Here is a 26,465-nt window from a genome sequence, read left to right as displayed (position 1 = left end):
AGCACTGTTATGCCAAGCTAAAGTGCAGACAGTCTTAAACAAGTCTATGCAATATTAAAGCTCCTCACATACAGGGACAAGCCAAAACTGAAAACAAGGAAGGTTAAAACTGGTTTTAAAACAAATATGCACATACGCACGTGGACACACAAACCTACCAGACCTCTGCTTAGTGCTGACACCAGGCAGGCACCGGCCTCGGAAGAAGAACCTATCTCACGGCCTTGCCAACAGCCTCTGTCACTTCTCATATTTACAGTGTCCATGTTTTCCTGGTCTCCAGGCCATCCTAACAGCATGGTCAATTCTTGTAAATATTATGTGATCAACCACCAACACAACAGAAGGGATGCTCACACCCAAGATGTTCCTAAGATCACTTACGTATTCTCCCTGGCTTTCCTCACCAAAATGTAAATCATTTAAGGAACATCTTGTTCAACTGCTTTTAATAATGAAATGTGCCGTGTTACCATTTCAGTTGGTACATTCTACCCTTATCAGATGAGTTCCATAAGAAATAACACCCACCTCTTTTCAAAACTATTTTCTAAATTAAAAGGAACACCACTTAAAAGGAGGTGTTCCTTAAACACAGGACTCCTGGCTCCCCTAAAACCACCCGTGATACCGAAAGAAATAAATACAGTAATAAGTTCACAAGAAAAAATATGCATATGCAAATGTATAACAAATTTATGTTTTGGTATGCGTAGTACCACTAAAGTTCTTGAAACAAAACATTTACTATCTCATCACATATCAGCAAGACTATATATACTGCACAGCTTTTAGAAACTGCTAAGTGCTCATCACATGTTCTGCAGTTCAGACCCTTATATAGGTTAAGAGTTAAAGATTCATCACAATTCAGAGGAATTTTATTTCTAGGGCAAAAGGCTGACAGTTTTGTCAGGTGAACAGTATGGCCTTTCTTCGCATCAGAAATGGTATTAGAAACTTATTGCTCTTCTCACAGGGATCAAGTCCACAGGGATCTCTAGATACGTAATTCTTTACTAACGTCAGCTAGACTTTGCCACCATTCCATGCTTACCATGCTCTTTGGTCTCAGAAGCGAATAGAGCCATCAAAAAAATCTGATAGTAGCTGGAGCAGATTGAAGCTTTCTCACAGAGGAAAGCAGAAAGGCCACAGACCCAAAAACCTGGCTGTGCTGGGGTACTAACAGCACACCGCCCTCAAGCCTGTCTGAAAAGTCATCAAAATGCCCATCCTGAAAGCTGGGCTTTCAAGATCAAGGCAACTACCACAAAGGATGTATTTTAATGGGCAAAAGAATGGGTGTTTTCAACTTTACCTCCCAATACAGTATGAAAAATGTCTTTCTGCCACACAGCCCCAGCCTGCTACAACTCACCAGGTCAGCTCCTGACACCAAAGCCCACCAGCTCGGTACATAGAGGTTTAAAGGGAACTCCCTTCTGGGGAAGGATGGGCTTTGGCAGCAGTACGCCAGATGAGGGAGGGAGGAGGAAGGTCCTCTAAAGGAACCATTCTGTCCAGCCCCAGTAACTGCAGCGCAAGAAACAATCAGAAGGTCTGAGACTGGATGGTTTCTCAGGTGGAAAAAAACAGGAAGGAAAAATCCTGCCAGCAGAGTGTTACACTGGAATCCTTGAAGGTCCCTCCAGCCTTTTGCTGCCTGTCACATATCCTTCCGGCAGAAAACCCAGGGCCTGAGGTGTCTGTCACACCATCTAACAAATGGAGCACTTGGAAAGCGTTACACATGCTGAACAAGTACACAAGCAACTATTCATTGTTTAATAACGTCAGGAGATAGAATGTAGTGTGTGTATTTCCAGTTCCAAGTAGATGAAAGTGACAGCAGGAATAAATTTCATATTCTAATTCTTTAGCCCTACAACAACATTTTTTTTCTGTTCTTTCTTAAAAGAATCCCACCTGATCACTACAAGAATTTGCTGTGTAGCCCTTATTCCCACGAGCCATGTTTCTGCAAAGCTCAAGCACTTTTACATCTGAAACTTGCTTTGTCTCATGGATACAATAGCTAATTTTGGACTTACCCTACTCCTGCTGGGCCAGTCATCACTGGCATAGCTCCACTGTAGTTCAGTCTACTGATGCATTACAGAGAATGCACAACACGAACTAATCTTTAATTATGTTTTTTCCCCCTCCCTCCCCCCAGCATACTTGAGTAAATAGTAAAATGACACATGTAGAATTATTAAAAGAAAATCCAACACAACACCCAAACTAAAACCACACTAAATTGTCTTGCAAGCACTAATTTCCAATGACATGGTAATCAAATTCACAGACACATTAGGACGAAGAGCACAGTCCAGAAAACACACAGCTTGAAGTCACAAGGGCTGGTTATAGTTCCAGATCTGCCACTGACTTCTAGACAAGCTGTTTCACATTTCCCCACCATTCCCCAACCTCTGATATATTAACCTCTCAGTATGCTGCTGAAGAGGGTCCAGTACAATCTAACCACATTCCCTCTGTAATATACATCCCAAACAATAAAAGTACATATAAAGTATCATGTTTAAAAACTAGTGCCAAGGCAGAAGGAGCTACCACCAGAATATGCTGACACTTTTCCCATAACAAAGTTTAAGATCTGCAGGATCCAGGCTCTGTGTCATAAATGAACATGAAATGTTTTAATTTCTGTACAGATCTCCTTTAACAGAGCAAGGTCTAGGGGAAACATTCACTTCTGTGTAGGAGGAACAAGCAGGACAGTCTTTGAAGGTGACAGCATTTACACATGTGGTACCTGTTTGTGTTATGTATTTTTAAGCTTGAAAATGATTTTTCTAAATTAAAGCATCTCACTCCAGCCATCTCTTTGCTTCTTCTGCACCATAAAATGTCAAAACCTTCCTCCCTTATCTAATCCACCTTGTTACTAGCAAAAGAAGTACCAAGAGGCTTCACGCTCTGCTCCCCAACAGGTCAGTCACAGCTAGGCACAATACCCAGGTCATAGCAGCAGGGCTGCTCAAGTTATTTTCTTCTTTTGAAATGGTGTTTCAGGGAAGTGGTTTAAAGAGGGTATTATCAACGTGGAAAACACACTGCTTACCAAGAATTGAAAAATAGAGGTTTTAAGGCATGTTTATCAGCTGGTACCTCTGCAGGTTTTGATTTCTGCTTCAACTAGGAAAAGCCAGAGTAACTAACAAAGGCTGAGGTGTCTATTCGCGTTACTGGCAAAAATCTTAGCCACATCAGTCATTCACCACCAAAAAAGATGAGGAGACTTTATTTTTCCTTTAAAAATAAAAAACCCCACTACCATAGCTAGAAGAAAATGTTAGGAGTTCCAAACATCTACATTTCTAAGCTGCTTGCTTCACTTTTTCATGCAACAGATGCTGCTTTGTATTAGCTACTGCATATTAAATCATTGTGACAACCAAGAAAGCATACATTTGTTTGTGCGAGAGAGAAGCATGAATACACACACAGAGATATCTTCGCACGCAGAAGCATACAATTATGCAGCAGTCAAATATTTGGGATGAACTTTGGCCTTTGTTTAACAAAAAAAAAAACGTACCCTCAAACAACAATCAGTAACAGAATCAGCAGTCATCTGGCTGAGCTCACAGAAAGCAACGGATCTGCAGCAATAAAACAGCACTTGTGGCCAGCTATTTGAAAGCGACTGGGAAATATTTTCTCAGATAGGATACTTATATACACGTCTTTTATGATTTATGACGGTCTTATGGATCGATCTCAGAATGGAGGCTAAAAATAAAGTCTATGTTAATTCAAAGAATATGAAAACCCCAAGTTTTATCCCCTCTCCCATGCTTTTGCTGCACTCCAAACAATCCCCTTCAGCCATTCCATTTGCATTCCCGGTTTAAAAAGTAATTTGAAAACGTATGCACAGCAGAGCTCTAAATCACCTCTTCAGAGTAATATCTGTCTAGCTAATATGGAAGAAACCAAGCAACCCAAACAAAACCATTTTCCTGATACATTAATCAAAAGGCAATCTGCACATAACAGTACTGGAGACCACGCTGAAACTTTTGACAATGAGAGTATCCACAATAATAAGTGTAACTGTTATCCAGAGCGCTTCAAACTTTTTTTTTATCTCAGCTGGAGACATACTTTTTCCCCTGCATTCCCCTCTTACTTTCTTCCTCTCTTGTTACTAGACAGTAATCCAATTCTCTAGCCAGTTATATTTTTCTTAAACTATATATAGAGCCAGGATAGAGCATGCAGGAGAGGACTAACACCGCACCGAAGTGCAGCGGGGCTGGAGAGCAGAACAAGCCCTCTGCCAGGCTGTGCAGAGCACGCCGAGCCCCTCCGGAGAGGGCTGAGACCGTAGAGCCCCTGAGCACCCCAGGGCCTCCTCGGGGGTACCGAGGCCGCGGTGCCCCTTCCCCTGGGCGCTCCCCACCACCACCGCGTACCCCCCTTACCTGGGGATGGTGATGCACTTGGTGTTGATATTCTGGGTGGTGATCGCCTTCTCCAGCTCGTCCAGCTGCCCGGTCTTCTTCAGCTTCTTCACCAGGCTCTTCACCGCCTTCTCGCACCATTTCTCCTCCTGCCCGTTCTGCTCCCCTTTCTTCCAGCCCAGGAGCCGCTTGACGATGGGAGGAGTGAAAGGCAGGATGGAGGACATGCTGGCTCGCCCGGCAGCGCCCCGCCGCTGGCTCCGCGCTGCTCCGCTCTGCCCCGCTCCGCGCAGGCCCCGCCGCGCCGCGGGCAGCACAAAGCCCGGCCCCGGGCGGCGGTGGCCTGGCCTGGCCCTGCGCCGCGCTGCTCTGCTCGCCCGCCCCGCCGGTGCCTCAGCACCTCGGGCCCGCGGCACCAAACTTTGCCAGGAGTTCGCCGCCTCTCTCCGGCGGCGGCGGCAGCTCCCTCCTCCCCCTGCTGCCCCGCTCTGTGTGCGCGGAGCGGCACCCACTCCAGCTCATTCCCAGTCTGTCTCTCATGCAAATTGCCTGCTGGCCGCCCCGGCCCGGCTTCCACCCCCTCCTTCCCTCCCAAACACGCTCGCTCACGCCGCCGAGGGAGGGCGGGGAGGCGGCCGGCCCGCCGGGAGCTCCGCTCCCCCCCCCAAACCTCTCCCTTCCCCGCCGCCGGCGGAGGCCCCCGCTCCCCGGGCGGGACGGGGCTCTGCTTCCCTCAGCGGCGCTCGCGGCCTTCCCGCCGCGCGCCCCCTCAGAGCGCAGGGCGGGAAAGCCCCCTGAGGGGGAGCCGCGGCCCCTGGTGCGGGTTTACCCTTCCTCGGGGCCGTGGAAGCCCATGAGCAACATCAGGAGCCTGAGACAAACCCAATCGAGCGGGAAATCAGCGAATATAAACCCAAGTGACAAAGCCCCCCTTAGTGAAGGGTCCTCAGGCAGGGTGGGATGGATGCAGCCCCACACCACAGTTGTTTCTCTGGGCGGGAAGGTGTTTTTCCACACAGAGGTAGCTGAACACAACCTGGTCAAGTCGTGCTCAAACAATCAGCAGGGTTTGCTTCAAACCCTTGCATTTTCTATTCCATTCCTTCAACTTTCCACCCCGAGCACTGGGCACCCACATAATGTTTGCCCCGTATCAGGCACAAATGACTCCCTGGAGATGTTTACCACCAGACCTGCTCAGACGGAATGTTTCTGTCAATGGGTTCAGATCTAGGTGTGTTGTGGAGATGCTTCGGGTTTGGCTGACTCAGGGAGGCATCCAGGTAAATTTCCAGTTTCTCTTTCCTGCTGCACACACGTGGGCTGCCAGACTTTACCATCGCTCCCTCCACACTGAAAGAAGGCCCAGGCCCTAAAAAACAGGTAAATTCAATCCATAAGCTCCGCAGGGCTCCAGTTCTCTGACAAACCACCCCAAAATGGTGCTGAGGCAAGCAGCAAGGTGGCTGGGGCACCTTACAGTCACCACGGGCCTCCACCGAGGCTAGTTCATGTTTGTGAACTCCATCTGCTCCACAGCCCCTTGCAGCAGTGGGCCAGGAACAACAGGTAGGAGTTTTGGGAGACCCAGCTCCCAAATGGTGCGGTTTTGACCCAAAACGCACTTCCCAGTTGTCTCCATCCTGTCGGAAAGGATGATGGTGAGCCCGCCCTCGGGAAGCCTCGGGGCCGCTCGGCAGCTCGCAGACGCGCAGGTTCTTGCCAACCCACATTCTCATATTCCAGGTTCCAGTGCAACCCAGTGGGGAGACTCCTCGAAAGCCAGCATCCAAAACCTTCCTGTGCCTGCGGATTCCAAGCAGCCAGCCCTACAGATTGCCCTGGGGCAAGTTAGGAACCTAGGAGTTCAGACAGCATCTGAGGCTCAGAGGCTTGGCTTTCACTTGGGTTTAAAACAAACACTGTGCTTTGGTCTGAATTGACAGGACCGAATTCTGAGATACCAATATTGTACAAATTAAATACTCCTTTTTTCCCCTTTTTCTCCATCATTCTCAGATTACTCCCAACATGCATTCCCTGAGTGTCTTGAATTTTGGAGGCTCACCACTAAAATCTTGGACCGTTGCCCTGACCCAGTTTTTGGCTGCCTTGGTTGACATGCCTGAAGTAGGGAAATGTGGAACCCCTGTAGATGATCCCAGCATCACTTGAGGAAGTAGCTCCTCAAGACCTCTGAAACAATGCGGGACATTTTTGACACTCACTACACTAAAAGCAGGATGATTAAATGACTGACTTGCTGTATATTTGTGTTTGCAGAAGAGGCTTAGCTCCTGATAGGTGGTGATCAGTTCAGAAACTGAACTTTCACGTAAAATCTTGGTTTTCACAACTTTAGAGAATAACCTGAATATGTGAACCAAGTGAAACACAGATGGTGAAGTACATTTCTTCATGCAGCAATAAATACTTATTACCATTTTAAATGTGGGTAAGTTTAAAGTCATCTCTTTCCATTTTCTTTATCTTGGCCTAGCACATTTGGAACTAAAAGCCCAGAAGATGATGACTGAGCATGAAGGACCCTTCTCAGACCTGGCAAGTCAGTACTACATCGGGGTGATCTCAGTGCGGATTTCTGCTGGGGACTCTACCTGTTCCCTTCTAGTTGTTGCGGCTAGAAAATCCTGGGGACCATTCCCTACTTTTTTCATCCAGAAAGTGTGCAGTAATACTCAAATCCCATCTCTGCACTCAGAATTCATGCTGTGACCTGGATTCAGCCAGGCTTCCAGAATTTTCTATACATATTCATGGCTAATCTTCACTGTTACAGTCATATCGCAAGCAATCAACTGGGTAAATTTGAATAAGGGGAAGGAGGGGAAAGAGCCGAGTGGTTTGCTCACACTTGCACAGTGATTTAGTGGCAAAAGGGCGAATAGAATTTGCTAAATACTAAACCAAACTGAGTCTAGGTTGCTTACAATCTTGTAAATGAGGCGTAGGCAACTAAATCGCTGATCTAAACTCACAGCAGCACTGTTGAACACTACTGAAAACAAACAAACATTTGGGTTTGGAACGCAGAATAAAGTTTCAAGATTAGGGACATTACATTTTATGGGAAAGCCTGTGTGCCTGCCGGGGTTACCTGTCAGAATGAACTGTTCTCTGAAAATCTGACTTTCTGAACCCCTACACAGTAATCCTTTATTTCAGAGAGTTTTGGACACTCTCCTTGTGGAAAAATTAACGGGCAGGAAAAGACAGGACTCTCCCAGTTTTGCATGGTCTGGATTGGTTTTCTGGTTTACAAAACGTCTGATGTCTTGGAAGCCACCTCTGGGCAGGATAAGTTTATGCATTTATTTGTGATATCGTTTTTGCTTTGCTTTTTAAAAGTCATTGAGGTAGAGCACAGGTTCAGTCCTAATTGTGGTTTGCCCTTAATGAAAAACAAACATGTATATAGTCTGCAGTAATGTGAGGAAACCATCTACTTGGTTCATATACTTGAAGACAAAAACAATACCCTTTACAGCTATCTTGCATTCCTAAACCTTTTACTAATAGACTAAGACCTTAACAATTAGTAAAGTTAATCTCTACGTACCTTGTTTATTAGTGGGATCAATGAATAGGAACAAAACTTAAACTTTACTTTCACAAAGAGAAAAACTGGGCTCTGATTCAGGAACAATATAAAATGAGCAGGAGAAACAAGAAGGTGTTTGCTGAAGCTTACACAAGCACATGTGCACCTTTATTAGAAGTATTTTTGATAGCTTCAAACTGACAAACAGCTTCTGTGCTTCACCTTATCTTCCCTTCATATCCTTCAAGCAGCAAGAAGGGAGCAAGGGATTTTGGGACAGAGATGAAGCCAGTTCCATCACCTGCCACCATTCTCCCCGACACCCCTTGCGCTGGGGCGTGCTGGAACAGGCGGGCTGGAGGAGGCCTGGCCAGAGCTCTCTGGCTACGCTCAGGCAACAGACAGGTCTTAGGGGAGCCTGGTGCCTGCTGAAACAGCTCCCAGGCTGCCTTGACATGCAACTGTGGCTAGTCTGAAAATCAGGGAGTGGTTGAGAACCAGCTTCTAATGTACTGCCCCATTGCTCTTTCACTCCCTGACTGAAATATTAAGTAGAATTTCCTCTGTGGTCATACTTGTATATGGAAAGCAATTTGACAATGACACTGACCAAGACAGCTGAGAAGCAGGTGCACAACCTGTGAAATTCACAGCAAAAAAGGATTTATTAGAGCTACAGCTAAGAGGGCTGTGACCTCCCCAACTCCACTTGCTCCACGTTGCATAAGTAGCAGCCGCACTAAAGGGTGAGGGTGAGATAGGTGGCAGTGAAAGTGAGGAGATAGTTTTAAACTGGGTTATATTCATAACTTAACTTGTAAATAAGGGCTACGACATTTAAGTTTGAATCTATGTCACATACAGTATGCATAAACAAGGGAAAGTGTGGGAGCTTTCCTTGGTTAAGGTAATATATATATATGTAGAACAGCATTTATATGCAAGCAAACCTATCTTAATCACTCGAACAAACCTACAGGAAAATAACTTCTGGTGTGAGTCATGAAAAAAACAAGGTCATCCTAAGTTAATGTCTTCAGAGTTAACTTCAGCACTGTGAAATACACAGCTCAGACAAACCCTTTCAGGGTGCAGCAATTATTCTTCTCTACATATGAGAAAACATATATAGACAATAAAAAGTTGCTTTGTTGAAAATTCGTAATACCTAAGAGTCACAAGCTAATTCACCTGCCTGTTCCAAGAGGCTCCATAGTGTAAAAATCACAGAACCACCTCCAACCAAAGGTCTAGTTAAGCCAGAATCCTGTCTGTGACTATGGCAGTACCTCTTGCCTAAGGAAAAAATACAAAGCAGCAGCATGTCCAGAGCGATCTTTCTTCTAATACGCTCTCTCAATTTTTGGCAATTATTTGTGGAGGCACTCCTGAACTGGAATTGATGTCCCTGGAAAGCCACAGACTCTTGCAGAGTGTAGGCCATTCCTACACTGCAAGACCTCTTTGCTCCTGACTTACATTTACAAGTGGCCTTCACTAGACCCTCATGTCCCACCTGGGACACAGAGCTACTCTAAAGATGAAGTGAAATTGTCCAGTGATGCCTGTAAGATTCCCTCATTACTCATTTTACAACATGGGCAGCACTTGGTGATCATTCAGGAAGAGAAAGGGCAGTGCTGTGGTTAGAGGCAAGTGCTCTCTTGGGACACTGGAGCTGTCCCCTCTCTGACACAATGCTCCCATGTGATATGAAGCACCTTCAGCTAAGATGATGCATGTTTATGGTGTGCCCCTTGCTCTCAGGAGATCTGGCTGCTCCCCTGGGGTCAGGTTTGCAGCAGGGCACACACAGCTGCATGGGAAGCTGCTGAGAGCTCTGCTTCAATAAAGCGGGACTTCCCTTTAGGGCCTCCTGAAAACCACACATCTAGCAGAGCTTCGAAAAGGGCAATCCTAATCCTGGATTCCCCTGATCACTGAAGGCTTGGCTTTGAAATCTTAATATACGTTCTATGCTAGCTCTTAGCATGGTTTACTCATGTCCAGTAAGTGATGGGGGATGGCAGTCCACAGTATGGAGGATAGTTCTGTTGTTTCAGGTTTTTTGTTGTTTCATGAGAGACAATAAAGCCTCATGCTGGGGACACCACAGCCTCCTCCCCTGCACAGCTCTCAGAGGACAGGAGAGGTGTGTGCAGGGACACAAAAGCCTCCTGAGGCTGAGCCCTGGGCTGAACCACAGTCACTTGTCTAAGGCCTGATCTAATCTTTACAAACATGCTAACAGCTTGAAATTAATATGATTTCAATTAACCTGGAGATAAAGCTGCCTATTAGAGACATCCACGGGGCCATGCAGATATCCTGACAGCATGGAGTGGGATGTTTTCAACACCCAGGGCTGCAGGGAGGCAGCACCTGCAAATGCTCAGAACTGCCAAGACTTTGCATACAAGTAGCTGCTGTCAGGCTGTTGCTCACACACTGCACACACACACACTTTCCTGTTCCAAGTCTTGAACCTGCAGTTTTGTATTTTTTAAAGTATGCCACGTGGTTCAAAGAAGATCCATACTCTCAGTTAGAAGGACCTTGCTCCTTGTAAGTCGTTTCCATCCTCTGGCTGCTAGAGTTACTGAAGTCCACGTAAAATTGTACAGTTTCTTGTGGTACAAAAAGCACCAGTAAAAAAAGCTGAAGCCAGAAGTAAGAAAGGAAAAGGCCAGGCCCCAAAGCCCCAAACACAGAGGCTCATTACAGGTAACACAAAAAGTCCAACTCCCAGCCACAAGTGTTTTATTTGAGATTCTTTTCCTGTGTCCATATACAACTGTCTATCCCTTCTGAATTCCTTGCTGTGCCTACACCCTTTTCTTTGCCAGGGCACATCTGTTAAAGTCTTCATTTTGGCTTTTGAAGTGGGCATTTCATATCCAGATGAATTTTAAAAAAGGTCCTGAGCAAAGGCTTTTAACAAGTAAATATAAATATATTATTTTTATGAATAGGCCCCTGTTTTCTCATGTTCCACTTGCAATGGCCTCTTGTCCACAACTGCTGGCATGTCAAACCCTCTACGGGAAGAATCCACTTCTGAAGGAATATACTCTTTCTTCTTGTGCGTAAGGGAGATTCTCAAGGAATATATTAGTGAAAAACTCACATGTTGTGCAGGGGAGGTCCCACCACAGAGCTACAACCTTGGGTAGCAGAACCCACCCTGGCACTGCTCCCCTAGCACCCATCCAGATTGAAACTCTGTGTCTCAGACACCCTCTGCTTGCTATAACATTTATGTTGAACCTGGGCAGAGCTTGAGGCTGCTTATACCGTACATACACGTACACGCACTCCCCAGAGAACAAATGCTTTGAATCTCAGGCCTGTCTCACCAAAGTCAAGTGAGAGCTTACTAATTGCAATTACTACAGAGTTTAGCCAGTAGTTTTCATCTGGTGGCTTCTCTACATTAAAACCAACAGTTAAAAGCTGCTTATTTCTTCATTTTTGAGGTTTACTTCATTAAGACGTGCCATTACCCTCTTTTTCATTTTAATTCTTTTAACCTGAAATGCAATTGAGGCCCCACAAAGGGACTGTCATCCTCATCTGAATCAAGAATCCTCTTTGAGGCAGCAGCAGTCAGGTGTGGAATTATTTGTGCATGAATAATATGTTAATATTGATACATAGCTTGCTTAGATAAGAAAAACAACTTGAAGATTTATGGCAGAAGCTCTGCATAGCCATGCTTTGTGGAGAAACTTTTCAAGCTTCATGTAGAATCCCAAGTGTTGATTTTGCCTCCTGACAGCTTAATGTGTAACCCAAGAAAGTGCATTCTTCAGGGGTGAGGGGAGAGGAAAAAAAGGCATAAAAAAGGAAAAAACCATCACAAAACGCCTATTCTTTTCTGCTGGGGGTTTCACTGCATTTTGGAGAGAGCACAGTCACACTGATATGGGGATCCTCAAACACAGCTGAACTGGAAAGAGTCCACACATACAAAAACCTTGGGTTTACTTTTTTCTTTAAGTCTTTTTCTGGGTGCTTACTATTGCAAAAAATGCAGCTTTGCTTTTATGTAAAGTTTCCATAAAGCTCAACCCCTTTTTAGGCTACAGGAATGGCACAGAAGGGGAAGAGAATCACAAAGAAATGCTCCTGCTCCGTGTGTGTGAGAGGAGGGATGTTTACTCCTTGTTTATTTGTTCTGGGGGGAAATCAAGTGCTTTGTGTGAGGGCTCTTTGCTAGTGAGGCTGAAACACACTCAGGGCCCTGCTAAAGCATTGCCAAGCCTGTCAGCAGAGGGAAAAGAAATCTGGGCAGACTGCCCTAAACTAAAACTAAACTCACATCAAATTCAGTTTAAGCACACAGTACTTGGTATGGGGGCTAAAGGCAGAATTACCAATGCAAGCATTCCAAACTCCCAAGTCAAGACCTTAATGTATGATCAAATGGCCTTGAAATTGTAACAAATTAAAATAATAATGCAGTTTTCTGTTTTTGCATCTCAAAGGGTTCATGTTTCTTACCTTGTCTTGGCCCACATAAAGGATGAGATGAAAGGAAACCAAGGCTGAGGTTCTGATGCAATTATATGGGAGTTAAGGGCTTTAAGAAGCATCACCTGTGCAAGGTTTGCAGCAAACTTGTGAGAGGTAGGAACGGTGCAGAAGAAACCAGAGCTGTGGAGAAAATACAATTAATTATGAATTTACCTGAGATACCAAACAAATTAAGGAAACCTCAAATGCTGTTTTATTGTATCATGTTGGGATCCTGCACTTATTTGTTCTTTCTTTTAGGATGAGCTAACCAGCATAATTTGGATCTGTATCAAGATTTCAAACCAAAGCTCAAGGCTGCCTACAGAAGGCTTCTTCTTGGTTTTGATATGAGGTTTTGTAATGCCACATCACTGGTTACAGGGATTTTTGTAATGTATCAAAGAGCAACTTTTTCAGCATTGATGGTCTTCCCCCCCCCACCCCTGTGTCGGGGGTAGAACTGGAAATCACATCCTTCAGCACTCAAGAGCCCCTGTGAAGTTAATGGAAGCCAATTTAGACACCTGGGTACAGCCTTGATAGAGCTTTTCAAAGGCACATGTGATTTTTATGACCTCACTTTTTGCCTTTAGAAATTCCTTTCGTGGCTTAACTTCAGATACGTCTTCACGAAAAGTCTGTCCTCTGTTTACTTATCAGCACTTATAGATGTCCTTTATAGGACCTGTTTTTAAATCACTGAAGCAAATACTGTGGGTGCTGGAGAGGGGAGTGCAAAGTAAGGAGGCTAGAGAGAATTTCAGTTACCTAACATTTATCTGACTTAGTCATGCGGAACCGGATCAGTGCAGCTGACACGGAACGATGATTAAACTAAACCCTGAATCTATATTCCCATGTGATCACCCTCATTATCTCTGCTATCAAGGTTAATCTGACAAGTAACTTTTATTTAGAATCAGCAATACTTCTTTTCCCCGCCTACCCCAAAGGCACCAGAGTTGTTTGCAGCTCCCCACTTAGAGAAAGTAAAATGTAATTTACGCCTACAGAGGAAAGAGGGAGCTGGTAAAAGAGAACTGGCTTCTTAATTTGGGGGGGCCTGAGCCAAAATGCATTACAGGCAAGAAATCAGGGTCCTTAAAGTGTTTGAAGATCCCCGTGTTAAAAAAGCCAGAATGCTATACCTCAGTTATTAAACATCCATTGACCCCTTGCTCTATCATATGCATTCACATAAAAAAGAAAAAAGCGTATATATTTCAATATCACTTTAATACTGCATAAATTGTTATGGCCTAAGCCCAGAACACTTCACCTTTATAGTCATGTAGATGAACTGCTCAAAGGAAGAGGGTACAGAAAATATTAGTAACGATCACTTCAGCCAGAAATTGCACGGTACTATATACTTACAGGATATTGAATGTGCTGCTAGATACAGCCTATGTTTAGTAAATGGGCCCATATCTCTGCTCAGGTCTATAGGCAATGACCTCATGGCTGACCTCTTTTAATGAGGCTGACTCAATGAAAGGGAAATGGTTAACTCCTCTCCCCTACCATCGCTCTTCCTGACCAGATGTGGTAATGGCAAACCAGAGGTACAAAGGTTCACAGAACTGACTGTTTCCAAAGAGATGCACCATCTCCAAAAGAAAGGAAGCCAGGCTAGAAACTACATTTGCAATGAAAGGGTACAGAGATGGCCTCGTCTAACTCCCATTTCTGGGTTTGGTTTTGCATGTGTTTTCTGGCTTGTTTTTGAAAATCTTAACCAAGCTTCCTGAGGTGGAGACTGAGGCACATTTGAAATTAGTCAGCTCAGTTCTGGTTTCTTCTGACAGTCCTTAGAGTTACGAGTTTTCCTTAGAGACTACTGAGTTGAAACGTGAGGTTCTCTCAGGTCTGAAGCCTGGCATCACGTGGAGGGTGGTTTTTACACATTGCTCAGTTGTCAGTGGTTTCCACTAGTTACTAAAATAGGGGTTGGGGTCAAGGGAGAGGAGGATATAAGGGTGCTGTGAGCAGGGGAGAAGATCCATTATCAAAGTAATTTCTTCATCATTGGTTTGTGCTTCTATGGGGAGGAAAAAGGCCCTGAAAAGGGCCATTGCTTCTGGGGTTATGAGAACTCTACAAGGCAGGAGGAACACAAAGCTGCTGCATCACAAGGCAGGGTTTGAATGGAGTTAGGTCAGATGAGAGTTTGGCCTTTGCTCTGCATTGGGTTGGTACTTGGTAACAGTGGGACTGTGGTACGTAGCAATTTGTTTTGATATTCTGGGCCCTTCATTTTATGTAATATTGGACTCATTATATAAAACACCTCTGGGCAAGAAGGGAAACCAGGCAAGTTACAAAATAATTCTCTGATCAGCCACTCAAAGTCCCATGAGATCTGTTATTGTGACAGCAAATCTCCCCACGATGCATGCAAACTCAATTCCCCCTTTTTGCACTGACATGTCAAAACCTGTGTCCATCATGCTCTCACAGCCTCCTTCAGGCCTTGGCCAGTTTTGGTGCTACCTGAGATGTGTGGAACTATGTTCTTCCTCTTGCTGTTTGAACACAAGGAGGCCTCAAGTAAGGGGAGAAATTTGAAGGCAGCCACCCAGATGTTGCTGCCACAACGTGGGAGACAGAGCCTTTTGTCTCTGCTGTCGCTAAAGCTAGAGAACGATTTATCTGATTTGTGCATGGAGCAACATGATGTGTCTTTCCATTGTGTGCGAGCATTTCTCCTGCTTCAGATGTTGCACTTAAGGGAGCAGTTAGTCCTTAAAGCTACAATGGTTTGGTTTTCTTCAATGTAATTAAATCTGGAAGATACCGAATCAACAGTTTGCCAGTATAGAGTGTTAAGCTTCCTGTTGCTACTTGTATAGCTCAATAGATTATGTGCAGTGTTTTGCACAAATACATTAAGACCTAAATACCTGAACATCTATTCATCTATATCAGATATAACTCCCTTCTAAGCCTAAATAATTAATATATGTTGCCTGAGTCATTAACGTGCCAGAACTGATGAACACTGGACAGTTGAGAGATAAGCTTAAGGAGCAGAAAGTTGACAGCAAACTGCCTCATTCCCCTCCACCCTGTCTCACCCCCTCAAGAAGAACAAAAAAAGAAAGGAAAAAGAAAAAAGGCAACCAGTTGTTCAAATTACAATGGAGTGAGGATGGAGAGATGGAAAATAGGGAGTTCAACAACATCATAGAAGCATGGAATCACAGAATCCTAGAATCCCAGGTTGTAAGGGACCTCAAGGACCATCTGGTCCAACATTTCTAAGCAAAGCATGATTTAGACTGTAGAACAGCATAACCTTGGTTAAGGTAATGCCCAGCACCCTGTCCAGCTGAATCTTAACGGTGTCCAATGTTGGGGAGTCCCCCACTTCCCTGGGAAATTATTCCAGTGGCTTTCTGTTCTCAGTGTGAAAATGAGACAAAAATGAGACAAAAGAGATGGAGAAACCTCAGGGTCCTCCTACATAAATGGGAAGGTGGGTGGGAGGGCTGAAAAGAGGAGGACACAGAAAGGCAAAGGCGAAGCTGAGAAGGAGCTGAATTTCTTTGCCTAAGAGATTTTCTAGCTAGTGCTATGTTAATTTTGTGTAGTGCCAAAGACAACATAAACGGTAGAGAAAATCAGATCTGTAGTGGTCGAGGATGTAAAGAGACAGCCGATTGTATATTTAACAGGAAGTCAGGGAGATCAAAGAGTTCTCAAACTGGTTTTGTTTTTAAATGATACCCTGGCTTTATTTTGTTTAGATTGAGCTGGGGGCCTCTCTGAAGAGGATAAAAGGAGAACAGAAATGTGTAACAAAGACATTTCCCCTCTCCTTAATAGTCAAGGGAAGTTGACATCCCCATCAAGCAATAGCAGCATTATATGTACTGCTGCAAGAGAGGAAGCTATTTTATCCTTGGAAGGAAAGAGAGATGTTATCTTCTAGAAAAGAGGTGAAGTTCTGCAGAAATTCAGTGCTGTTAATAGACTGTTATGACAGTGTGCAATTTCATTTCCAGTGAACAATGCATGTCAGAGGCCTGAATGCTACAGCAGTTAACACAGATAAAACAGAAAACATGCTCTGCAAAGCCTACACTCCCTGGTAATGTATCGCTCCAAACAGTCTTTTCATTTTAAGAGTTAAATTAGGTTTTGACTTTTAGCTATTTTCAGCTCAATGTGAAGGGATGGGTTTGCATTAATGGAAGTGGCAAAGTCTAGCCTGTAATGAATTAAGGTAGGATTAACATCAGGCTCTGAAAAGAGAATTCTCTGAAAGATCTTCTCTAAAAGGGAACATTTTGTAACACTTCTGGAGCAGGCTTTGGGCACAAATGTTGCAAATAAATCAGGTGTATGCTTAAATCTGCCTTTGTTCATCAAAACACTGAAACATCTTTATATTTTTTTTCTGATTTAGAATGATTTGAGGGCATTCTAAAACACATACTTGTTTTGCAGGACATAAAGTTTACAATGTGCAGTCCGTGCTGTACTTCAGTTTCATCCTCCTAGTGTGTGGGCAGCATTATTTAGCTAAAATCTTAACTTCCAGTTAGAACAGGATATTAAAGATGACAAATTAGAGGATACAAGAGGAAGAAGGGGTTGTGCCATGGGCAGCACATATGCCCTCTCTGCTTCAGAAAGAGGAACAAACAAGAGGCTGTTTCCCATTTCTGCAGCCACGGCTGCTGTTAGGATCAGAGTCACAGCAGCCCCTGCCAATGTTACTGCAGTTAAGGTGGTGCCAACCTTTCCATTAGAAACCTTATAGACACCATTCAATAACTTGCCATAGTTATATGGTTATAACTTGGTTATATGGTTGTAACTTGGCACCATTCTATAACCTTATAGACACCATTCAATAAATACTTGCTTCAAGCTGAGACTTGGCATCGCAGATTACCAGTCCTTCAGCAGTTCTGAACACATTTTCTTCCTCCTGAATCTTGAAAATGCCACAAGTATTTTAATGCAGAATGTCTGTGATTTAGAACGTTCCCTTTTGGGTATTTCTGTCATTCCAAACCAACTTCCTATCTCCGAGTGAACTGTGACACCACCCTGCTCATCAGCACAGGGGAAAGCTGTATTCTTTAGGTGAAATCTTCAGTGTATGACACTAAGCACAACATACAAATAAATTATGGTATGAATTATGGCCTCTCAGCTTCTAAATGTGTATCTGTATTTTCCCTTTTGCTGTATCATGCAGCCAAGGTCCTCAGTGTGACCTGTAAGCCCTGTGTGCTCTCTTAGCATCATCTCCACCAACACTGGCCTAGATTTTATCTCCGTTAAGGCTATCAACTAAAACCTCTATTTCCACCAATGCGCCCAGTTTGTTTTTATTCTGCTCACTGCTCATGGATGACTTCCCATTTAATATAACAATTTTAGGGATGTAGGAGGCACCTACACTTTGCTTGCTGGCAGGGATCTTCATCCCCATCCTTATCCAAACAACACAACTGTGTGGCTACGTTGCTGCCAAGGGCCGTGATTGTAACAGGATGGGGGAGTCATGCTGCAAGGCTCTATCTCCCAGCCACAGAAGAGGCAATGCCTGGATGGGAGTGATGTGGGTTACCCCTCCTTCCCCATGGTATGCAGTCCTCATGTTAGAAGAGAGAGGCTGTGAAACCCCATCTTCCCTTCTCTAGCCACAGCTGTGGTTGACTTGATGAGTTTTTGTTCCCTTTTTTGGCATATGCTCCAACTTCAGCTTCACCACCCTTGCTCGTAGGGATAAAGCTCTGCTTCAGCTCTCTGCTCTCATTCCCATGGTGGCACGGAGAAGTGTTCAGAGGTGGTGAGTCAGGCAGCCCTTTCTCACCCACAGGCAGCTGCCTGTTGGGTTTGTGGTCTCTGCCGGCAAAACGCAAGGAACCTTCATTTCACTAACCTTAACACAAGGCTCATAGTGTTCTCCATTTGACTGAGGTTGCCCTCAGTCCGTCCTTTTGTTTTCAAACCCTAAAGCCTCTTTAGTTTCGGGATTCCCCATAGCCTTTGACAGCAGCTGTTGCTGATCACCTGCGGATCACCCACTTTCCTCCTCAAAGCCGAGGCCATGAATGCTTTAGATACAGCCTCATAGGCAGGCAGCACGTCCAGACCTGGCAAGAGGGCAGAGCACGGGGCCGGGAGCCAGGAGGAGGATTCTCCTGCTGCAGGAAAGAGACAGCTCAGCCCCGTGAGTCAGGGCCACGCACCTGCAGAGCCAAGGCTGTGCTGAGCAGCACCCGTCCCTCCTGAAAAGGGCATTTGTTTGAGACAAGTGCTCAGCAAATCTCTTAGCTGTACCACAAACTGGCAAATGGCAGCTCATTTAGAACGTGCCCCGTATCAACTGGAGGGAGGGGATGTGAAATACGGTAAAACTGGGAATCCTAGAATGGTTGGGGTTAGAATGGACGTTAAAGCTCATCCAGTTCCAACCCCCTGCCATGAGCAGGGACACCTTCCGCTAGAGCAGGTTGCTTAAAGCCCTGTCCACCCTGTGGTAAATGCCACAGAAATGCTGAGAAAACCAGAACTACCCCCAGTCTCTCTGAATAAAGGGATTTTTTTCTGCTCTCAACAGAGAGGGGAAGAAATGACATTGCCTGTAGTAACGATGTGCTGAAGGAGGAACTAACCTGGTTCACTCTGGTTTAACAGACAGCAGAAAGTTGCTGAGGTGTGGAGGACTCATGTGCTGCTCACACTGGCTCTTCTGAAACAGTATTCACCAAATCAGCACAGAAATATGCCTGGCACTCAGTCACTAACCCAAGATAACATAGCCCAGCAAGAATGTAGTCTTCAGCCTGACATTCCTTTGAAGATGTGCAGTATTCACAAATTCACTTGATTTTAAGGAATAAAAGGGTAGATTGGGGCCCTAAACCACACAGCTGTACAGCTGTGACACCTCTCAGAGGCTCTGAAGTAGCAATCCTTGCTGCCCGCTGCTTTCTTACTGCCTTCTCCCCACTCTCTCCATCAAGTGGCTGCCTGAGTGGAATTTCCCAGGGAATACACAGGCAGTTTGGCAGCTGCCCTTATGCCCGGGGCTACTGCACATCCAGGAGATCCTGCAGGCATGCAGCAAGCCTGATGCTTCTGGAAACCATTGGACCTACCATGTGCACAATGCTCAGGCAGAGCAAACATGTGCCTGGAGTTTCCAGACCTCCTGCTGCCACTGAAAGGTCTGGGGTGGGGGGAACCCCACGATACCTTCCACCCTGATAACCAAGCCTTGCAGGACCTGGCATAGTTTAATCTGGATCTCTCAGGGATCAGAATGTCATTGCAACAAGACCTGTGTGTAAGTCAGGAAGGGCAAATGAAGCCTATGGTCTGGCTTGGGGTTTACGCCAGGACAAGGGAGATGACAATCTGGTACATTCAGTAATTTATCATTTCTGAAACAACACCTTACTCTATCAGCTCCCCTTCCTTTGTCATCAGAGAAAAACTCACACTTTCCTAGCTGAAAGTTCAGTCTAAACAGAAATGTCACTGAAAGCCCAGCGAGACCTTTGGTTTTCTAGTTTCACTCTCCTGAGCTGTGGGGAAGATTATGCAACAGGAACACTGTGGTGAATCATCTTCTGGCGTTGGAGTAAATTAGAAAATGCTTACTGCGACGTTGTAGGGGTTCGTGCCGTCTATTCGTGGTCTGCTTTTTCTTTTCCAGGGGATCTCAGTGTCTTCAAGTATCAGGTGGTTGCCTGATACCTTTGTCGGAGCTAGGAAAAGGCTCCTGGGTAGGTGCTGCAGCTCAGCTTTGGAGAAGAGGGTTGGGATGGCAGCTGTTGTAAGGAAATGATGCTAGAGGAATTCTGAATGTCCTTGCTCAGCAGTTTTTTCCCTGTGGATATTTCTTGCAGGTCTTTGAATCACTCGCTTTGTTTCTCTGCTGTAGCTCTTAACAACACACTAACCCATGAGGCACCACAGCACTAGGGGGGTCAAGGAGATTTTCCTCTAATGTTTGCTCTTGAAGCATAAAGCCTGGCAAGAGCTCAGAGACTGTTCTAAGAGAGTCTGAGTTTGTCAGAGGAAGGACAAATTGAATGTAAGAAAAATCGTCAGTGAGGCTCATCCCTCCTTCCTTGTAACTTGTGTTGTTTTCTGCTTAAAAATAAGTGTGTGCTTGTCTTGGAGCATGAGAATTCACAAGCTGAGTCTTCCCTTTCCAAATTAAGGACAGAGATCATTTGGGGAAGGAAACTGAAAGGTTAAGAGAAATATGAATATTGTGAGATTCAAAGTAAAACCGTGAGAACTGGAAACACTACAAAGGACATTTACCAGACACTTGGTTAAGATGCGTGATGCCATAAATAACCTCTACATAAAGATGTGAGCCTTAGTCACAATTTCATTTCTGGTTACTCCTTGTACCGCTAGGAAGGATTAGAAGGTGGAAAGTCCTGCAAACATCTAAAGCTAGATCAGAAATCCCACAAATGAACCCCCTGTTGTTAAGAAGTACAGTCCTGAGTTAGGGCAGTACTGAACTACACGATATGTTCTGCTTGACGTAAACTTAAATTCCAGGCAAATAAAAAGGGGCATGAGCTTATTAGCTTGCTCTGTGTAGCACTTCCATGTTCATTTCTTCCAAACAAGAAATTATGAACTTATTTTGCCATGGAAATCAAATAAGGCATCAAAGCCCAATTTCCTCAGGACAGTATCTATCATTTTCTTTGAAGCAGACATTTTTATGACTAGCTATGTTAACAAATCCAAACTAAGTATCCAATCTGTCAAGGAGAAAAATAAGTTTAGAGTGAAAGTAAGTATTGCTCATTAGATTTTAATGGCAAGGCATTTGAAAGAAGAAAACCATCCATTATTACGTTGGTGGAATAGTGTGTTGTCAGATTCTCCAGAGAGGATTTTTATCATGATGTTTAAATATATTATATTAGGGGATCACTGTTACTCTGTTCTCTAAACAAGACTTTTTAGACTAAAAGTTTACAAGTGATATATATCTGCTTATGAGTACTTCCTTAACTGCACAGCAATTAAAAAGAGCTGCTGGGTACTAATCCTACCTGTCCCAAAGCATGTGCATGGGCAAAGAGCTGTGCTGATGCAAAGCTGAACTAAGGAGCATGTATTAACATCAACAGGAGAGCACAGAATGGCACTGAGGGAATCTGCAGGATCAAGGACCAATGTGATTAGTATCTGTCACTAGAAAAAGTGCCATCGGTAATGAATATAGACCCGTGCTGGTAAATCCTGAGCCTAGAGACCGTTTGCTTTTATCACATCTGAGTTTCTGTCCTGACTGATCTCTGGTTTATGTTGGTTCATGCAGCTGAAGCGCGTCGCCAGCAGCCTGTTAAACACTAAGTAGGTCACCGTGAGGGTTGTAAGGAAGGCAAGAGCCGCTCCCCTCCTGACATCTGAGGCTGGCTGTGGAAAGAGCCTCCTGGATAAGCCAGACAGATCCCACTTTACTGGAACACTCACCTTGCCATGGCATCATCCACCGGGTTAGAACTTCAGATATAACATGCCCTCTTCCCCGACTTCCACTGCCTTTTTCAAGACAGAACTTGTTCTACATTTCCTTCACTAACCTGTCACTTCAGGGATCACATCACACAGGTCCCTGACTCAAGTCATCCCTGCTTCTGCAAAAAAGCTTTCCCCTTTAAAACCAGTTTATTTTTTAAAGATACATAGGAGTGATTCTGGTTTTCTTATAAACCACTTCCACACCTAGAAATCCACCCTGAGAAATGAAAGGAAAGAGCTACAAAGACGTGCTCTAGCTTTCTCTCAGCACAGTCACAGGCACGGCAGTGTACCTGCTGATGGATGCAATGCTCAGCCCTATCTTCAGCCATCTCCACCTGGCAGCACAAGAGCGTGCTAACTCTTTGAACCAAAGATTACCACCTCTGCAATCTTTAATGATTTAATACCTTTAATATCACTGTCTCGTCTCACTTTCTTTGGTTGCAGAACAGTGTGAGGTCACTGCAGTCTGCCTGAGTGAAATGCAGTTATTACAGTCAATGCTGTAGCTCAGCCTCGATACTAAGGCTTGCTGCAATCTTTGCCAAACTTTCATCACCTGAGTTGAACATTTCATCTCAAAGGCCTGCCATAGCCTCTGGTTTGCCTTGAGGTTTTATTCACTCTTTTGATTTAAATTAACTCAAGTGAAACCATTCAGCCATTTCTGAAACGAGGGCAGAGTAAAAGAGGTTGTTCTGCCTTTTTTACAACAACTCAGTGACATTTCCTCTGAGAATCATCCTTCCTCTCCTGAAGAGAAGCCTGAAAATTGGCAAGGGAAGGGAGCTATTTCTGGGGGAAAAGAAAAATCACTCAAGTTTGCCAAATCACAAAACTAAGAAGAACTGCAGTGTGGAAGTGCTCAGAAGGTACCTGGTGGATGCTCACCTGTGGTCCGTGGTGGCCTCATCTGGCAGAGCAGGTATTAGCCCAGCACTCATCAGAGCTGGCTTTGCCACTGCAGCTCATGGGTGCTGCAGACAGTGTGGGTCCAATGGCCTTGTGTACTACACATGGAGAGGAGCTGGAAGCTGTGGCAACCTGCAGAATGAAGCTGGGTCAACGAAACTGGGAACAGATGCCAGTGCTGGAGAGAAGAGAGTGGCTGTGCATTAGAGCATGGAACAGGAGATACATGCAGAAGGGGAGTGGGGAGAAAGACAAAACTGGACATGAACAGGAGTTGTGGAAGGAACCAGAGAAGACACAAACCTGATGACCTGTTTGTGTTATCCTACTGTGGCCCCCACAAAACCATTTACTACAAATTATATTACCACGTCCTTGTTTTCCCCTCAGTTTCTATCAGCAGGCAGGCAAGACCCTATTAAGGGATGAATAAGGACTGCAGGGTGATGGAGGCTATAACCTGTTGCAGGAGGTGGGAAGCTTGTGGTGAATTATGGAGGAAATTAGAAAGAGAACCAGTTAATGCAGCTGAAAACTGACCTGGAAACAACGCCAGCAAAATCCTTGCCTCTGCCACAGAACTGCTGAGCAGAATTAGGCAAGTCACTTCAATAAAGAATTCCCAGATGGTCAGTAAATACACATTCTCCATTCACCAAGTTCCTGACTCCCAACTGGATCTGAAGACAGTGGGGCTTCAAGAAGCTCCGGCACTGCGTGGGACTATGATCACAGACGCATCATGTCCATAGCCAGAACTGGCGAATACCCTTGAACTTGATTTCTCTGCCTCAAATGTCATCTATAAACCCAGCATTATACCATTATACCACCCCCGTATCTCACAGGGGAACAGTGACAAATAAATTTGCTAATGCTTGTCATCAGTGCCCTGAGAGAGCTCATAAGGAAGTGAATAATTCTGTCTTCATGGCAGATTTGAATGGTGCGCAGTAAATAAGGCACGGGGCCACACATTGCACAACAAGGAAGAGCAAGAGGTTGAATAATGGTTCACTAAGCAAGTTTGTGCATGGAAAGAGACAGAAGCCCTATGAGGAAAACTGTGCAGTCATATGGTAGAAGATGACATTGTAACTTAAGGGCATACATGTTCACAGACTGGGTGAGCATCCTTCTTTCGTAGTGGCATTTCTTACCTTTTGAGCACTCGACTTCATCACCTTTTGAATGCTTGATTTTGACACTTCAGTACCAAAATAAGCCCTCCTGTGAAAAAGAAGCATCATTCAAGTCAGAGAGTAGATACCTTGTGTACATCGAAAAGGGTCAGGGGTCACTTTGGGCTGGAAAAGATGTCTTGCTTTTCTGTCTCTGCCCACAAATGGTTCCCTGCCCACACCTCTCTGAACTACTGTCTAGAGAGTTTCCTCTTCTCAGAGCTGCCACAAACCTGGGCAGAAGCTGCTGTGTTTGCCTGCACTCAAGTCACCTTTCCTGGGACACCAGCACATGTGATGCTACACTTCTGTAGCTCCCATCATTTTGAATGGATTTCAAAGTGCTCATCACTTACCAGACTTGGACTTCTGGTACTAGTCAGTTGAACAACATAGAAGGATGAACAAGGCATGATTTGGAACAATTTATTTGTCACATATCTGGCAGCACAAGGGCTGTATTTGGGATTCGGGTGCCTGAAGAATATGCTTTCCTACTCTGCTTTCCCTGGGGATGTACACAGGGACTCCAGACACCTGCATAGAAAATGTTGAAAATGATTAATTTTTAAAACAAGTGACCTTAATCCAGGGAGAACCTAGAACCTTGGACCTAGCTCAAGTTTCCCTACTGAGCCTGCTCTAGTAATCTCCAGCTTAGAAAGCTGAAGGCTGGGGGAATCAGAGAGGCTTATGATCTTCATGCATGGCCTCTGCACAGCTGCACAGTAGCTTTTCCCTCCTGAGTCAGTCTTTAAATGAACTTTATCAAGGCTGATGAACCTAAAATTAGATTTTGCCAGCTCTAGGAGGCCTGGGAGCACATCTCCCTGGCCTTGCTCTGTCTCGAGGCTGCATCTTTATTCAGCCAGTGGTGGTTGGAAACCAGAATTCTTGCTTATTTCGGAGCTGTGTGGACACACATCCGGAAGGGAGTGTAATAAATGAGTTTTTTTTTGTGCTGTATTCAAGTTCACATTTCCACTGACTCCAACAGGTTTTGGATCAGGCCCTAGATAGGAATAAGGGTAGTGGGAGACAGTCTCATTAGCACAGAAGTGCCGTTATACTTACAGTGAATGCCAGTAAATGATAATTTCCTGTCCTCTGCAGCCCTCTGTGTGTCTTCTTTGCCAGCAAATCCCATGGGGAAGGGAGTGTCGCTTATTCTGTGTTTGTTTAGTGCCTAGTACAATGAGGCTCTCTTCCAGTTGGGGCCACTTGATGCTACCACAATGCAAATAATAATGATTCTAATAATAAAATGCAGACTTCAATGGGATGTGGGTCAAGCTACTCAGAAGCATTGGCCTTCCTTGCTGACTTGCTTCCTCCCACTTCCTTGCTTCCTCCTCCGGTAGGAGAGCACTTCTACATCATCAATTCCCAGGGGTGGTTGCCCTCACTGGCTCTGCAGGAAGCACCATTGCTTAAGACACTTGGCCTTCATTTTCTTCTTTTGATTTTAATCCTTTTTCCACTGACGTGCTGCAGAAATTCTCTTTCCACACCCTTCACTTCCCGGGAACATCTGCCTGCTTGGATCATCCTCCCGAGCACAGCACCACTTAGCTCACTGTGCTTGGGCACTGCATTAGCCGCAACTACAACTTTCTCCAGCCTTGAAGACATGGAAGAAGTGGAGCTACCACCCAGATACCTGGGAGGAGGCCAGCAGAGCCTGTGGTGGGGTTTCTCAGGAGAGGACAACAGCCCCGGGTATAGGGGTGGTGGGCGAGGGCTGGGGTAGCTTCTCCCACAGCACTTTGTGGATGCGGTGCAGCCAGTTTAGCTTTGTGGACCAGGGCTGGTTTTAGTTTGGTTTTTCACAGAGCGCTTCATTGACAAAAATGGCTCTTGGGTAAAGTGCTGCTTTGTTTTGGTTGGAATTTTCCAAGTTTTTGGACAAAAATACACACGAAGGTTTTGATTTTCTGTCACTTCATCCACGCCTCTACTGGAAAAAAGGAAGCTGAGGGAAAAAATGGGCAAGTAAATACATATGAGACCTCAATAAAAGGATACAATAATCAAGGAATGAAATCTGTGCAAAAAATTTAACTGAACAACCATTTTTGCAGAGAATATATTTAACATTTTCCAACCAGCTTTACCAGTGACCTGTAATTAAAGAGGAGTCCAAGCCACAGAGTTCAGAACCAGACTTTCCCAGAATTTATGGGTGTCCACGTCTGGGTTTGGTTCAGCCCAATACGAAGCATGCCAGGAGCTGAGATCCAGCTCCCACCTCTCCTGAGGCTGGACAGCACCAAGCTGGGGACATTCCCTGCTATAATACAATTAAAGAATAGTAATTGCAAATTG

The 26,465-nt window shown here is 44.8% G+C and overlaps 1 protein-coding gene and 1 long non-coding RNA gene across 2 annotated transcripts in view; both read right to left on the bottom strand.

Moving 5' to 3' along the window:
* The window catches only part of SMAD3 (SMAD family member 3), a 69,331-nt gene extending 64,633 nt beyond the window's left edge, over positions 1-4,698 (bottom strand). Inside the window, exon 1 of the mRNA XM_057430518.1 lies at positions 4,458-4,698. Within this exon, the coding sequence (XP_057286501.1) occupies positions 4,458-4,663 (206 nt within the window). The 5' untranslated portion in view covers positions 4,664-4,698. The remainder of the gene's footprint in view (positions 1-4,457) is intronic.
* Positions 4,699-5,674: 976 nt separating this feature from the next.
* LOC130610531 (uncharacterized) lies at positions 5,675-26,109 on the bottom strand. Its single transcript, XR_008975068.1, has 5 exons — positions 25,215-26,109; positions 24,120-24,189; positions 22,939-23,091; positions 12,502-12,654; positions 5,675-5,808 (listed from the first exon to the last, which is right to left on the bottom strand). It is a non-coding gene; the product is annotated as an uncharacterized LOC130610531 (long non-coding RNA).
* Between the last annotated feature and the right edge of the window lie 356 nt (positions 26,110-26,465).

Source organism: Pezoporus wallicus, unplaced genomic scaffold (assembly GCF_028554395.1).
Source record: "Pezoporus wallicus isolate ANWC-B61680 ecotype Strahan unplaced genomic scaffold, APGP_CSIRO_Pwel_v1 contig_14831, whole genome shotgun sequence".
NCBI lineage: Eukaryota > Metazoa > Chordata > Aves > Psittaciformes > Psittacidae > Pezoporus > Pezoporus wallicus.
This window is presented reverse-complemented; position numbering and strand designations above follow the sequence as displayed.